The sequence below is a fragment of the Limanda limanda genome, chromosome 3, assembly GCF_963576545.1.
Source record: "Limanda limanda chromosome 3, fLimLim1.1, whole genome shotgun sequence".
NCBI classification, from domain to species: domain Eukaryota; kingdom Metazoa; phylum Chordata; class Actinopteri; order Pleuronectiformes; family Pleuronectidae; genus Limanda; species Limanda limanda.
Genome location: NC_083638.1, coordinates 492,501 through 507,500, shown reverse-complemented (window position 1 = coordinate 507,500; position 15,000 = coordinate 492,501). Strand labels below are relative to the sequence as shown.

The window sequence follows — 15,000 nt, the reverse complement described above, 5'->3', positions numbered from 1 at the left end:
GACTTTATTCATTTAATCAAAGGATTTGGTCTTTAGACCGTCGTCACAGATCTTAGAACATCACGACATAAAGAACATGGAGCTGCACAGATTATGAATGAATACAGATATTCAGGAGAATCATTTATCATAGAAAAGCATCTTTTATTGATATTGATTGGACCTCGTTGGTGTTTCCCCTGTTTCCTGTCTTCATGCTAAGCTAAGCTAACTGCCTGCTGACTTTTCTTATCCATCTCTTAACAAAGCAAAGAAACTCCTCCTGTAAATACCTGCACCGATCTCTCGCCTGAGTTTGGTCGTTCAAACCTTCACAGAAATGTGGGTGGTGTTTATTGGGTAGAGCAGGAAGTGAGATGTGATCCCATGACCCCAGGAGACACATCCAGGTGTGAGCAGATCTCTCAGGACGGACGTGGACACCAGGTTTGACAGATGTGCTGAGCGGGCGACACTGAAGTTCTCTCTCCTGTTTCTGTGTGTACGTTTCTCTGCAGGCGACGACAAAGACAGAGGAGTGAGAACGTTTCATCAAGCTGCAGGTTTCACTTCTCATCACGGGACTCTCTGTGCACATTGTGGTTGGATCCCGCTCTGACCGGAGTGGAGCTCACGTCAGAGGGACTTGAATAATGACCTGCTGCAGTGAAACAGACATTTGATCTGTCACTGAAGTCCAGGGAAGTGAAGCACAGAAGAAAGGTGTGTGACCGCAGGCCTTATGTTTTCAGTTTGTCTGTTTGTCTCATCTCCATCAGCCTGACGTCTCGATGCTTTCAGGAAATCTTTTGTTATTTGATACAATTATTCACTTGAACTCAAGGAGGAAGTGATTAGAACTTGGTGGTTAAAGGTCAAATCATGTTTTGGCCTCTTAATGCGACTCTCAAAAATTCTTGAGGGAATTTATTCAACTTTGGATCAGTTGTCACTTCAGAGGAAGTGATTACGTTTCAGTGGTCAAAGGTCAAAGGTCACAGTGACCTAATATGAATCTGGGGGGAAAGTATGTAGAAATATGTACAAGGAAACTACACTGGATGGTGGAGGGATACACTGGGAACAGGACGAGAACCGTTGTAGCTCCAATAAAATATCTCCTCAGACCACCATGACCTCACAATGAAGATGAACAATATTGTTTTTTATTTATCTGCCCCCAGTTTGTTTTAATGTTGTGTTAAAGTGCTGCATTAGAAGTGCAGCTGTACACTTTGTGTTGGCCTTTATATGGAAGATCATAACCACCATGTGCGTGCGTGTATAATTTTTTACATTACAGGTTCATTAATTCCCAATATCTGTCTGTGTGATGCTGACGTCTCTGGAATCAGAAAATGTCCATTTCATCACAAACAGTATGAAATCTTCTGCTGCATGGAAATGATCCTTTTCTCTTCAGTGTCCTTCACACTTGGTGATGTGACTTTTACATGTCAACATGTCTAAAATCATCCAGACCTTTATTCTGTGGAATCATTTGAAGTTTTAATCAAAGTAAAGATGCGTTTCATCGGGTCGCCTGTTGGTGGCGTCATATCCCTTCTGTGCATGTGTCCGTGTTTGTCAGTTTTATGATACACTTTAGACGTTGGTAGTTTTAACATGAAGCTGCTTTATTCACTGTGTTTACTGGAGTGACTCAGCTGTTTGTTTTAGAGGAGGAGGAGAGGTCTGAGGAGGATTCAGATAAAAACCTCCTGAACCATCAACACTGAGCAGACGACTACAACTCCCAGCATCCCTCACTGCTGCACCATGTCAACAAACTCTGTTTGATTGAGGGACCCCTAGTGGCAGAAAATGACATTCTGTGCCTCCAAGTCAAATTCTCTCACTGAAAAAAAGGTTATAAACTATATTTGATCCGGTTGTGTGGTATCACTGGAGCATAGAACCTGTGGCTGCACGTTCAGACACAAGGATCCAGGATCAAAACAACAATAAAAGTGACAGGCTTGCTCACATATTAAACATTAGGTTAGGAAGTAATGCTTCCGGCTGTTAAATACAGAACAACTATAACCCACTTCTACTCTAAGTTATTTACAGGTTCTCTTTTATGGTTCCTCTGCTTGGTAACTCTAAAGCTTGCTCTGTTCAGATATACATTTAATTAGGATGCTCTGTGTTTAAACCTCAAATCATACAAGACAACTTCCTGGTGCGGCAGCTTGGTCTCAAACAGGGATTTGAAGAGGACACACCCAGCCCGTATAGAACCTCCCCTTCTCGAGTCTCCTCCCCTGTCACAGCTCATTGTCTCCGCCCACTCCCAGTCTCATAGATTGGACATTTGGCTTGAGATTCATAAACACTCACTTTCTCAATAAGGTTTTTATTTTGTATTATTCTACTTCCCCTCCATATCTCAGCACAATGACGTGTCTGCTGGTGTCTCTGTCGTCTTCTCATCCGTCCACATGTACATTTTGAAATTGGCATCAAACTGTGTCTCAGACATTTTTCATTTAAAGTATAAAATCCCATCTGGGATCGAAGCTGTTTGTTATGAACGGAACTGAAACTGAGCTGAGCAGGTTTCAGCCACAAGTAGAAAGACGTCTTTTATTAGAAAGGCTTCCACTGAACTCGTGGTCATGGCACAGTCACAAACACAAACACACACTGAAATCTGTCTAACATCATACAGACGTTTTAAATCTGATTTTCAAAATAAAAGCCACAGTGGTCCTGTTGAGCAGGTTCGTTCTGATGTTCTTTATCAATCTGAGCGGGAGTCATATCGAGTTTATTCAAGTTCTGAAATTAAATTAAAGACAATTGAATGTGTTTTCATAATAATCATTTCAGAATTAAAATGGTAATTTCCTGCTTTTGTATTTTTGGTTAAACTTTTATTAAAACCCTGTTTGTCATTTCCATGAAGTCTGGATATCAGTTTGTTGACACTGAGCCTTTGAACATGGAGCAGGAAAGTGTTCCTGACCAGTTTAACATGTTGTGACTGTTATGAATGTTCTCAGTATTTTTAAAGCTACAGATAGTTTGAGTGAAACGTCCCATCAGCCTCGTGTGGACTGAGACAGCAGCAGGTCAGAGGAGCTGTTCCTGGATCAGACGGAACCCGCTTCACTTTATTCACACATTAAAACACGTCAACATCAATGCAACAATAGAAGAAGAAAGTCAAAATGAGCCGTGGTGGCACATTAGGAGAGCAGACCAAATATTTGATTGTAATTTGAACCATTCGTTTCATCTGTTATTAGTAATGAGGTCACGAGCCCTCGTCTCTAAACCAGTAAACAGCAGGTACAGGGAGACTCCGCCCCTGTCCTGCAAAGTTCTTCAGTGTAAAAACTGGATCAAATATTCAAAGAAGCCACAGACCGAGCGAACACAAGAAGTGAAGTGATGCTTCACATCTGTGACTCCAGGGGAAACCTCACTTCTTCATATCTCCTCCTCAGTGTCACGACCTGCTCCGTGTGGGTCACGATGAAGCTTTCAGCTCAGAGTCGTCCTGTTCCATCTCATTCAGTCTTTGTGTAGAATCCACATCGTTCACTGGATCTCAGATCAAAGATCTTCTCCTCAGACAGAAGGGTCAGCAGCTTCCTGCTCCAACGTTTGGTTTGGACAGAGTCTCAGAAATCAAACCAACATCACCAGGAGCAGCGTTTTACAAGGACCAGGCAGAAGGTTCATCTGCCTCAGATCAGTCCTCCTCGATCGGCCTCCATCTGCAGTCACAGGTTCAACTGCATCAAGGTCACGGAGCCCAACTCCTTCCTGTTCCTGACGCCTCCTTCCTCTCAGCGCCTCAGGGAAAGCTGCAGACAGCAGCAGCTGCGGAAACATTTCTTGAAGAACTTCTTGAACTCGGTGTTGAAGACGGTGTAGATGATGGGGTTGAGGGCACTGTTGACGTAGCCCAGCCAGGTGACGGTGCTCATCAGACCGGGGGGGATGGCGCAGGTCAAACACAAAGCTCGTGTTGTGTGGACGACGAAGAACGGCGTCCAGCAGAACAGGAAGCAACCTGCACCAACACGTGAGAAGGGAAATGTAGGTGGTTAAACTCAGTAAAGGTTTCATGGTAATCTGACCAGTAGTCTGTGCATAAACCTGCTAACCAACCAACCAACCAACTAACTAACTAACTAACTAACTAACCAACTAACCAACCAACTAACTAACTAACTAACTAACTAACTAACCAACTAACTAACCAACTAACCAACCAACCGACTAACTAACCAACTAACTAACTAACTAACCAACCAACTAACCAACTAACTAACTAACTAACTAACCAACCAACCAACCAACTACCCAACCAACTAACTAACCAACTAACCAACCAACTAACCAACCAACTAACCAACTAACTAACCAACCAACCAACCAACTCACCAACTAACTAACCAACTAACTAACTAACTAACTAACTAACTAACTAACTAACCAACTAACTAACCAACGAACTAACTAACTAACCAACCAACTAACTAACTAACTAACTAACTAACTAACTAACTAACCAACTAACCAACTATAACTAACCAACTAACCAACTAACCAACTAACCAACCAACCAACTAACTAACTAACCAACCAACTACCGACCAACCAACCAGCTAACTAACTAACTAACTGACCAACTAACTAACTATAACTAACCAACCAACCAACCAACCAACCAACTAACTAACTAACTAACTAACTAACCAACTAACCAACCAACTAACTAACTAACCAACTAACTAACTAACTAACTAACTAACTAACTAACTAACTGACCGTCAGTGAAGGGACTAATATGAAAAGTCAAAGGTCTCAGAGTGAACATGAGGTTGGTAAAGGGACATTTTGATGTAGCTCTGCTCATCAAGGTCCAGATTTACAAAAGGCGGATCCAGTCAAAGTGAGTCTGAATCAGAGGGAACATGTGGAGCTGTGAGCCCTGAGTCCTCCGTCACACCAAAGTGTGAAGCCGCTGTATAATGAACACTCCAGAAATAAAGCCAAAGCTTCCGTCTGCTTGTTCACTGTGATCTCAGACTCCCAGAGGTTAGAATGCAGAATCCACTTTTACTCCAACAGTTTAAAACTCAGTGGTTGCTGCAGCTTCCTCTGCAGCTGCTGGGAACAATCACACAACTACAGTTACTTTTCAAGTTCAAGAGAATTTAGCTTTGTGCCTTTAAACTGTGCAAGTTTCATTTGTAGTCTACGGGACAAAAACACCTTTACATGAAGAGGACACAAAGAGACTATGGGCTGTGGTGAAAACCTGGTGGAGTAGTAAGTGTGGAGGGGTTAACCCGGACCCGGACCCGTCCACATGTCTGTGAGGAACGTTTCTGTGACCTTCATCAGATAGTTGAACTCTCGGATCAGAGTCTTTGGGACACACTTGTTCTTGTCCTCTGCCACTAGCATGAAACCCGTCTGTTTTCATGGAGGAGGAGAAGAGTCCAAGGCTCCAACCAAGGGATGAAGTGTGAACGTTGCAGAAAGTGAGCACAAGGACAGAAGCTCATTCCGTCTCTGTCTCACCTCAGGGGGACAAGATGATTTACAGCTCAGCTCCAGAACCAACGGATAACTCATCTCATCACCTGTGGACAGACACTGAATCAAACTGAGGACGTTTGTCTCGGCTGACGTCTCCTGCTGCTGCTGAGTTACTAGTGTTGAGAGAGGATGAGATGTGTCCTTTTACTCCAGGAGACGGCTGTGTCCCTGTGTCCCGGCTCTGCTGTCAGTGGGACACACTTGTTATTCATTAAGGCCAATTTATGCCTCTCCGTTGTTTCTATTACGGACAGATAAGACCGCCCTATCCGTCGTGAAACGTCCTCTCCGAGCGCCTCCGACAGCTTTTCGTACACGTCTGATTTTTCTAACTATCCGTCTTCATGTTGGAGACCCGACGGACCGCTCTTGGCTGTGATTGGTCCGCGAACGACATAATTTCCGTATGACGTCATTTCCGTATTTCCGGACCTCAAACTTCCTGTTTACTTGTAGCCACAAACACAAACACAACTATGATTCTACGATTAATGTGACGTGTGTGTTAATCCAGCGGAGTTGTCCGGCTGACGGTGGCTCGTTAGAGCACTGAGGGCATGTGTGCACGGTCACATACGGTTATAACGAACTTTCATAACGGCGCTAGCAGGCTAGGCTAGCGGGCTAGGCTAGCCACCATGCTAACTGCGGTGGTAACAGTGCAAGAACCCGCCGTCACGACTTTAATTCCACTTCTATCATGACACTGTTTCTATAATACCGTCAGGTTAGAAGCAAACACTGGGTAGTAGTTAGTGTCGGGAGTCCCTGCTGACTGAGTGTGGAAGCTGGGGGGGGAGCTAGCTCCGGGTAGCTTCTAGCTACATGTAGCCTCAAGCAGATTCAAGCTGTGGAATCAGCAACACAGTTCGGAAACAAGACCGGGGAACCGCTGCGCTAAGAAACGATTACATCAGCATCTTGACCCGCTGGGTGTCACTTTATTTAGTTCTGTTAGTTGCCATGGTTCAGTGTGTGGGAGGAGCTAACATGTCAACAGAGACACGTGGACTTCTTCTTCCCAAATGGGGTAGGCTTCTCTGAGCTCGTCTTCCGTTGCGCCACCTATGGGTTTGGCGGGGAATTGTTTTTAGACGGATAGTCGTCGGAGAAGTAAAAATCAAAAAGACGCTTTGTCTCCCGCTGAGACCTCTCCGAGAAACGGATACGTAGAAGTATAAAAGAGCCTTAGGATGCATTGAGGCCGGATCATGACAACTGGCTTGTTCTGTAAATGTAGTTCAGGTATAAAGTCAGGAGGCGCCAGCAGGAGGTCACTGCTCAGAGGTGGAGACGGAGTTTCAAGATCAGAGATATCGTCCGATCATTAATCAAATGAAGAGATGAAGACGACGCCTGCTCCTGTGGAGGAAGCACGTGAGGAAGCTGAAGTGTAGCTCTGCAACATGTGAAATCTCCACAAACAGAATGGTTTGTGTTGTGTGTGTGTGTGTGTGTGTGTGAGTCACCAGAGAACAAACAGACCACAGCTCAGGGAACACAGGACCAGGACCCAGACTCACGTGACTCGGACGACAGCTTGTGCTCTCGAGGCTTCACTGAAACCTGGAGTTTGAAAGTCTTATTGTCTTTTACCTCCAGTTCCTGTCAGACGTGGACTGAACTCGGCTCGGCTGCAGTTTGAACTCTGACCCGGAAACACGGGAATGAAAGAGGCTGTGTGTGATTGTTCAGAACAGAGAAGAAACCAGAGCAGTGGACTGGAGACGCTCAGATCCTCCGCTGCGTGATAATTGGATTGAAGGCTTTAAGCTATAATGGCGCCGCTCGTTGAAAGATGGCCAATCAGAAGTGACTGTTATCCTGAGTGACACGAGCCACAACACAAACAATCAGGAACCCGTGAACACACACACACACACACACACACACACACGCCACAACACGTGTCGCTCACACGGGAAGAAAAACCAGGAAACACAACGAAGATGAAACATGAGCAGGTTCCGTTTGTTTATCTTCTGATCCTGATAGAAGACACACACACAGACACACACACACACACACACAGGCACACACACACACACACACACGCACACGCACACGCACACGCACAGACACACAGACACACACACACACACACACACACACACACACACACACACACACACACACACACACACACACACACACACACATACACACACACACACACACAGACACACACAGACACACACACAGACGCGCACACACACACACATACACACAGACACACACACACACACACACACACACACACAGACGCACACACACACACACACACACACACAGACACACACAGGCACACACACACAGGCACAGACACACACACACAGACACACACACACACACACACAGACACACACACACAGACACACACACACATACAGACACACATACAGACACACACACACACACACACAGACACACACACACACACACACACACAGACACACACACACACACACACACACACAAACAGACACACACACACACACACAGACACACATACAGACACACACACACACAGACACACAGGCACACACACAGACGCACACACACACACACACACACACAAACAGACACACACACACACACACACACAGACACACATACAGACACACACACACACAGACACACAGGCACACACACAGACGCACACACACACACACACACACACACACACACACACAGGCACAGACACACACAGACGCGCACACACACACACACACACACACACACACAGGCACAGACACACACAGACGCGCACACACACACACATACACACACACACACACACACCCTTCCCCTGAATGAGTGGATTGTAACTCTCTGAAAAGCAGCTGATCTGTTTCCTCACAAACATTCAAGAGGAACTAAAGGAAACGTGTTTGTAGAAATCAATGCAGAGATGAGGCTGTAATCAGCAGGGGGCGCTCTCCTGTCTCCCCATCCAAACAGAACCAACACTTTGCACTGAGGACAGAACGTTGTGTTGCTGTGGATTCAGAGCGGATCACGTTGCATGAGATCCGGACCCGATGGGTTTCATGGTCCTTGGAGGTTCTCTGAGTTCTGCTGCAGACGACTTCCTGTCGGCTTCACTCACCTACGACGACCGGCAGCACCCTCATGGCCTTCCTCTCCCTGCTGTTGATCTTCTCTCTCCTCCTCCTCCGCTGCAGCTGGCTGAAGGTCACCGTGGGGACCGAGTTCTCTCTGTACTGCCGAGGATACGGAAGCTCCTGCTTGGTGCAGTCGTCCGATTCCTCCAGCCGAGACTGGGCCAGGTCCCTCTCGATGATCCTGGGCAGAGGCATGGGCAGAGGCCCGGGGATGGTGCCCGGCAGCGGGGGGGGGGCGGCGGCGGCGTGCTGCAGCTTGCGGCAGGCGTCGATGCTGCTGCGGAGTCTGGATCGACGAGCCACCTCCCACTGCTGCAGCCCGCGGAAAACCCCGAAGTAGAGCAGCAGCATGATGGGGCAGGGCAGGAAGAAGGAGCAGACGGAGGAGTACACGATGTAGTTGTTGTCCTCCAGCTTGCACTCGCCGGGGTCGCGGTCCGGCACGCTGTTGATGCCGAAGAGGACGGGCGAGGCCACGGCCAGCGCCAGCAGCCACGTGGCCGCCAGCAGGACCAGCTGGCGCCGGTCCACGTGCTGACGGTTGTAGTTCAGAGGGACGGACACGGCGATGAACCTGCAGAACAAAACCACTTCAACGTGCTACACAACATCCTCATGGCTGCAGTACATGTGTGTGTCTCCCTCCACAGCTTCAGATCTCCACTGGACCCACGGAGGAATCCAGCAGGTCAGGTTCACTGAGGTTCTAAGTTCCCTCTCTTTTAGATCTGCTTTGGTCTCCACCACCAACATCAGGCTGAAGACCTCAGTGGAGAACACATGAAGACACAAAGAATGTGTTCATGTTCCAGGAAACAAGTTCAAGTGTTGTCACTGAACCCAAGGAGGAACACACAAACACACACACACACACACCACACACACACACACTCACACACTCACACACACACACACACACTCACACCACTCACACACACTCACACCACCTCACACACACACACCACACACCACACACCACACCACACCACTCACACTCACACTCACACCACCACACACACACACCACACACGCACACACAGACACACGCACACGCACGCACACGCACACGCACACTCACACCACACCACACGCACACGCACACGCACACCACACACACACACACACACACCAGCACACGCACATGCCACACACCACACACACACTCACACACACACACCACACACCACACACCACACACACACACACACACACCACACACACGCACACGTACCAAACACCACACACCACACACCACACACACTCATCACACACCACACGCACACACGCACACACACACCACACACACACACACACACCAGCACACGCACACACCACACCACACACACTCACACACACCACACGCACACTCGCACACACCACACACACGCACACGCACCACACACCACACACACTCACACTCACACACACACCACACACACACACACTCACACTCACACACACACACAAACCACACACCACACACCACACACCACACGCACACGCACACACACACACCACACACCACACACACACACACACACTCATACACACACACACACCACACACACACACACACACACCAGCACACGCACATGCCACACACTCACACACACACACACACACACCACACACACGCACACGCACACGCACCAGACACCACACACCACACACCACACACACACACACGCACACACGCACACGCACACCACACACACACACACACCAGCACACACACACACCACACCACACTCACACACACCAAACGCACACTCGCACACACCACACACACGCACACGCACCACACACCACACACACTCACACACAACACACACCACACACACACACTCACACTCACACACACCACACACTCACACGCACACGCACCACAGACCACACACACACAAACACACACCACACACCACACGCACACGCACACGCACACACACACACCACACACACACACACACACACACACTCACACACACCACACACACACTCACACTCACACCACACACACACACCACACACCACACACACTCACACACACACACACACACACACACCACACACACACTCACACTCACACCACTCACACTCACACTCACACACACACCACACACACACACTCACTCACGCACACTCACGCACACTCACTCACACGCACACACACACACACACACAAACACACACACACACACTCACACACACCACACGCACACTCGCACACACCACACACACGCACACGCACCACACACCACACACACTCACACACCACACACACACACTCACACTCACACACACCACACACACTCACACACACCACACACCACACACACACACTCACACTCACACACACCACACACTCACACGCACACACACCACAGACCACACACACACAAACACACACCACACACCACACACACACGCACACACCACACACCACACACTCACACTCACACTCACACTCACACACACACACGCACACTCACACACACACCACACACACACACTCACACTCACACACACCACACACTCACACGCACACGCACCACAGACCACACACACACAAACACACACCACACACCACACACACACGCACACACCACACACCACACACTCACACTCACACTCACACTCACACTCACACTCACACTCACACTCACACACACACACGCACACTCACACACACACACACACTCCCACACTCACACACACACACACACACACTCACACACACACACGTACCTGTCCACACTGATGGCACACAGGTTGAAGATGGAAGCTGTGCACAGCAACACATCCATGGTCATCAGGCCGTCACATAGCAGCATGTTCAAGGTCCAAACTCCACCCTGAAACTACACACACACAGACACACACAGACACACACACACACACAGACACACACACCCTCATTAGCTGCCCCAGATCTCCAGTGTGTAATCCTCTTGTGTTTGCACCAGTGCAGCTCGGATCAAAACATTCCTCTCTCTGTCCACTTTCACCTCCCAGAGAACCAGCAGAGGGACACTGGCACACTGGACAGAGACACTGGGACACTGGGCAGAGACACTGGGACACTGGGCAGAGACACTGGACAGAGACACTGGACAGAGACACTGGGACACTGGACAGAGACACTGGGCAGAGACACTGGACAGAGACACTGGGACACTGGGCAGAGACACTGGGCAGAGACACTAGGACACTGGGCAGAGACACTGGGCAGAGACACTGGGACACTTGGCAGAGACACTGGGACACTGGGCAGAGACACTGGGCAGAGACACTGGGACACTGGACAGAGACACTGCAACACTTGGCAGAGACACTGGGACACTGGGCAGAGACACTGGGCAGAGACACTGGGACACTTGGCAGAGACACTGGGCAGAGACACTGGGACACTGGGCAGAGACACTGGGACACTTGGCAGAGACACTGGGACACTTGGCAGAGACACTAGGACACTGGGCCGAGACACTGGGACACTGGGCAGAGACACTGGGCCGAGACACTGGGACACTTGGCAGAGACACTAGGACACTGGGCCGAGACACTGGGACACTGGGCAGAGACACTGGGCCGAGACACTGGGACACTTGGCAGAGACACTGGGACACTGGGCAGAGACACTGGGACACTTGGCAGAGACACTGGGACACTGGGCAGAGACACTGGGACACTTGGCAGAGACACTGGGACACTTGGCAGAGACACTAGGACACTGGGCAGAGACACTGGACAGAGACACTGGGCAGAGACACTGGGACACTGGGCAGAGACACTGGGACACTGGGCAGAGACACTGGGACACTTGGCAGAGACACTGGGACACTGGGCAGAGACACTGGGACACTTGGCAGAGACACTGGGACACTGGGCAGAGACACTGGGCAGAGACACTGGGACTAACTGGTCCCAGTAACCAGATTAAAGAGGCGTGGCCTCAGGCAGGGACATATTGTGATTTGTCCCCCCCCCCCCCGTGTGAGCCCCCCCGCCCAGGCTGACCCCTGGGTGCAGAGGTCAAGCCGATCACAGCGTCTGACTCGTGGATTGTCTCCGGACCAGATTAGTCCAAATGTTGATCCTATTCATAATTTTACCCGAAATAATCTGAAAGTGTGTTTGCTTCGTGTGTTACATGTTCTTGCACAGACCCACAACCATCCTACACATGAGCCAGATGCACAGAGAAACACACAACATGTTGTTTCCTTCATTGTTGGTTTGCTGATCTGTTTTAATTTAACTCATTGTCCTCGTGCTTCTGTTGTGTGTTGTTGTGTGTTTGATAGTGTGTGTCTCTGGAGGCAGTCTGCATCTTTTTGTCTCTTTGTGTTAGTTTTGTTATTTTGTGTCTTCATGATGTTTTTGTGCATCTCTGTAGTCGTGTGGTTGTTTTGTGTCTTTTTGTTTCCTGTTGTTTCTGTTCTCGTAAAACTTCAGTGTAGAAGCAGACACACACACACACACACACACACACACACACACACACACACACACACACACACACACACACACACACACACACACACACACACACACACACACACACACACACACACACACAAACACACAAACGCACTCTCTCCAGTGTAGACCCTCTGACCCTCTGACCTCTGACCCTCTGTCCCTCACTCTCTGTCCCTCTGTCCCTCTGACCCTCTGTCCCTCACTCTCTGTCCCTCTGTCCCTCTGACCCTCTGACCCTCTGTCCCTCACTCTCAGACCCTCTGACCCTCAGACTCTCTGACCCTCTGTCCCTCACTCTCTGTCCCTCACTCTCTGTCCCTCTGTCCCTCTGACCCTCTGTCCCTCAGACCCTCTGTCCCTCTGACCCTCTGTCCCTCTGTCCCTCTGTCCCTCTGTCCCTCAGACCCTCTGTCCCTCAGACCCTCTGTCCCTCTGACCCTCTGACCCTCTGTCCCTCTGACCCTCTGTCCCTCTGACCCTCTGTCCCTCTGACCCTCTGACCCTCTGTCCCTCAGACCCTCAGACCCTCTGTCCCTCAGACCCTCTGACTCTCTGACCCTCTGTCCCTCTGACCCTCTGTCCCTCTGACCCTCAGACCCTCTGACCCTCAGTCCCTCTGACCCTCTGTCCCTCTGACCCTCTGTCCCTCTGACCCTCTGTCCCTCTGACCCTCTGACCCTATGTCCCTCAGACCCTCTGTCCCTCAGACCCTCTGTCCCTCTGACCCTCTGACCCTCAGACCCTCTGTCCCTCTGACCCTCTGTCCCTCAGACCCTCAGTCCCTCTGACCCTCAGTCCCTCAGTCCCTCTGACCCTCTGTCCCTCTCACCCTCAGTCCCTCTCACCCTCAGACCCTCTGTCCCTCTGACTCTCTGACCCTCAGTCCCTCTGACCCTCTGACCCTCTGTCCCTCTCACCCTCAGTCCCTCAGTCCCTCTGACCCTCTGACTCTCTGACCCTCAGTCCCTCTGACCCTCTGACCCTCTGTCCCTCTGTCCCTCAGTCCCTCTGACTCTCTGTCCCTCAGTCCCTCTGACCCTCTGTCCCTCTGACCCTCTGTCCCTCTGACCCTCTGTCCCTCAGTCCCTCTGTCCCTCTGACCCTCAGTCCCTCTGTCCCTCTGACCCTCTGACCCTCTGACCCTCAGACTCTCTGACCCTCTGACCCTCAGACCCTCTGACCCTCAGTCCCTCAGTCCCTCAGACCCTCAGACCCTCTGACCCTCTGACCCTCTGACCCTCTGACCCTCAGACCCTCTGTCCCTCACTCTCTGTCCCTCACTCTCAGACCCTCTGACCCTCAGTCACTCTGTCCCTCTGACCTCTGACCCTCTGTCCCTCTGACCCTCAGACTCTCTGTCCCTCTGTCCCTCAGACTCTGTCCCTCAGACCCTCTGACCCTCAGACCCTCTGTCCCTCTGACCCTCAGACTCTCTGTCCCTCTGTCCCTCAGACTCTGTCCCTCAGACCCTCTGACCCTCAGACCCTCTGACCCTCTGACCCTCTGACCCTCTGTCCCTCAGTCCCTCTGACCCTCAGACCCTCTGTCCCTCACTCTCTGTCCCTCTGTCCCTCAGACCCTCTGTCCCTCAGACCCTCTGACTCACTGACCCTCTGTCCCTCTGACTCTCAGACCCTCTGACCCTCTGTCCCGCTGACCCTCTGACCCTCTGTCCCTCTGACCCTCTGTCCCTCTGACCCTCAGACCCTCTGACCCTCTGTCCCTCTTCCCCCCTGACCTCTGACCTCTGACCTCCACCTCTCACCTCGGAGTAGACGAACAGCGGTAGAACCATCAGCGCCAGCATCAGATCTGCAGCCGCTAAGCTGACGATGAAATAGTTGGTGGTGGT

General features: G+C 50.2%; 2 protein-coding genes across 3 annotated transcripts in view; one reads left to right on the top strand and one right to left on the bottom strand.

Annotated features, from left to right (window-relative positions):
• The window catches only part of sirt3 (sirtuin 3), an 8,209-nt gene extending 5,326 nt beyond the window's left edge, over window positions 1–2,883 (top strand). For both annotated transcript variants that reach the window (XM_061067937.1, XM_061067936.1), the window contains exon 8: window positions 498–2,883. In XM_061067937.1, coding sequence (XP_060923920.1) covers window positions 498–521 — 24 coding nt within the window. In that variant the 3' untranslated portion in view covers window positions 522–2,883. The remainder of the gene's footprint in view (window positions 1–497) is intronic.
• Window positions 2,884–3,779: 896 nt separating this feature from the next.
• Window positions 3,780–15,000, bottom strand: part of drd4b (dopamine receptor D4b) — an 11,374-nt gene continuing 153 nt past the window's right edge. The window contains exons 1-4 of the mRNA XM_061068508.1: window positions 14,914–15,000; window positions 11,415–11,527; window positions 8,654–9,243; window positions 3,780–4,006 (exon numbers count right to left, since the gene is read on the bottom strand). The exon at window positions 14,914–15,000 is cut by the window's right edge and continues 153 nt beyond it. Of these exons, the coding sequence (XP_060924491.1) occupies window positions 3,780–4,006; window positions 8,654–9,243; window positions 11,415–11,527; window positions 14,914–15,000 (1,017 nt within the window). The remainder of the gene's footprint in view (window positions 4,007–8,653; window positions 9,244–11,414; window positions 11,528–14,913) is intronic.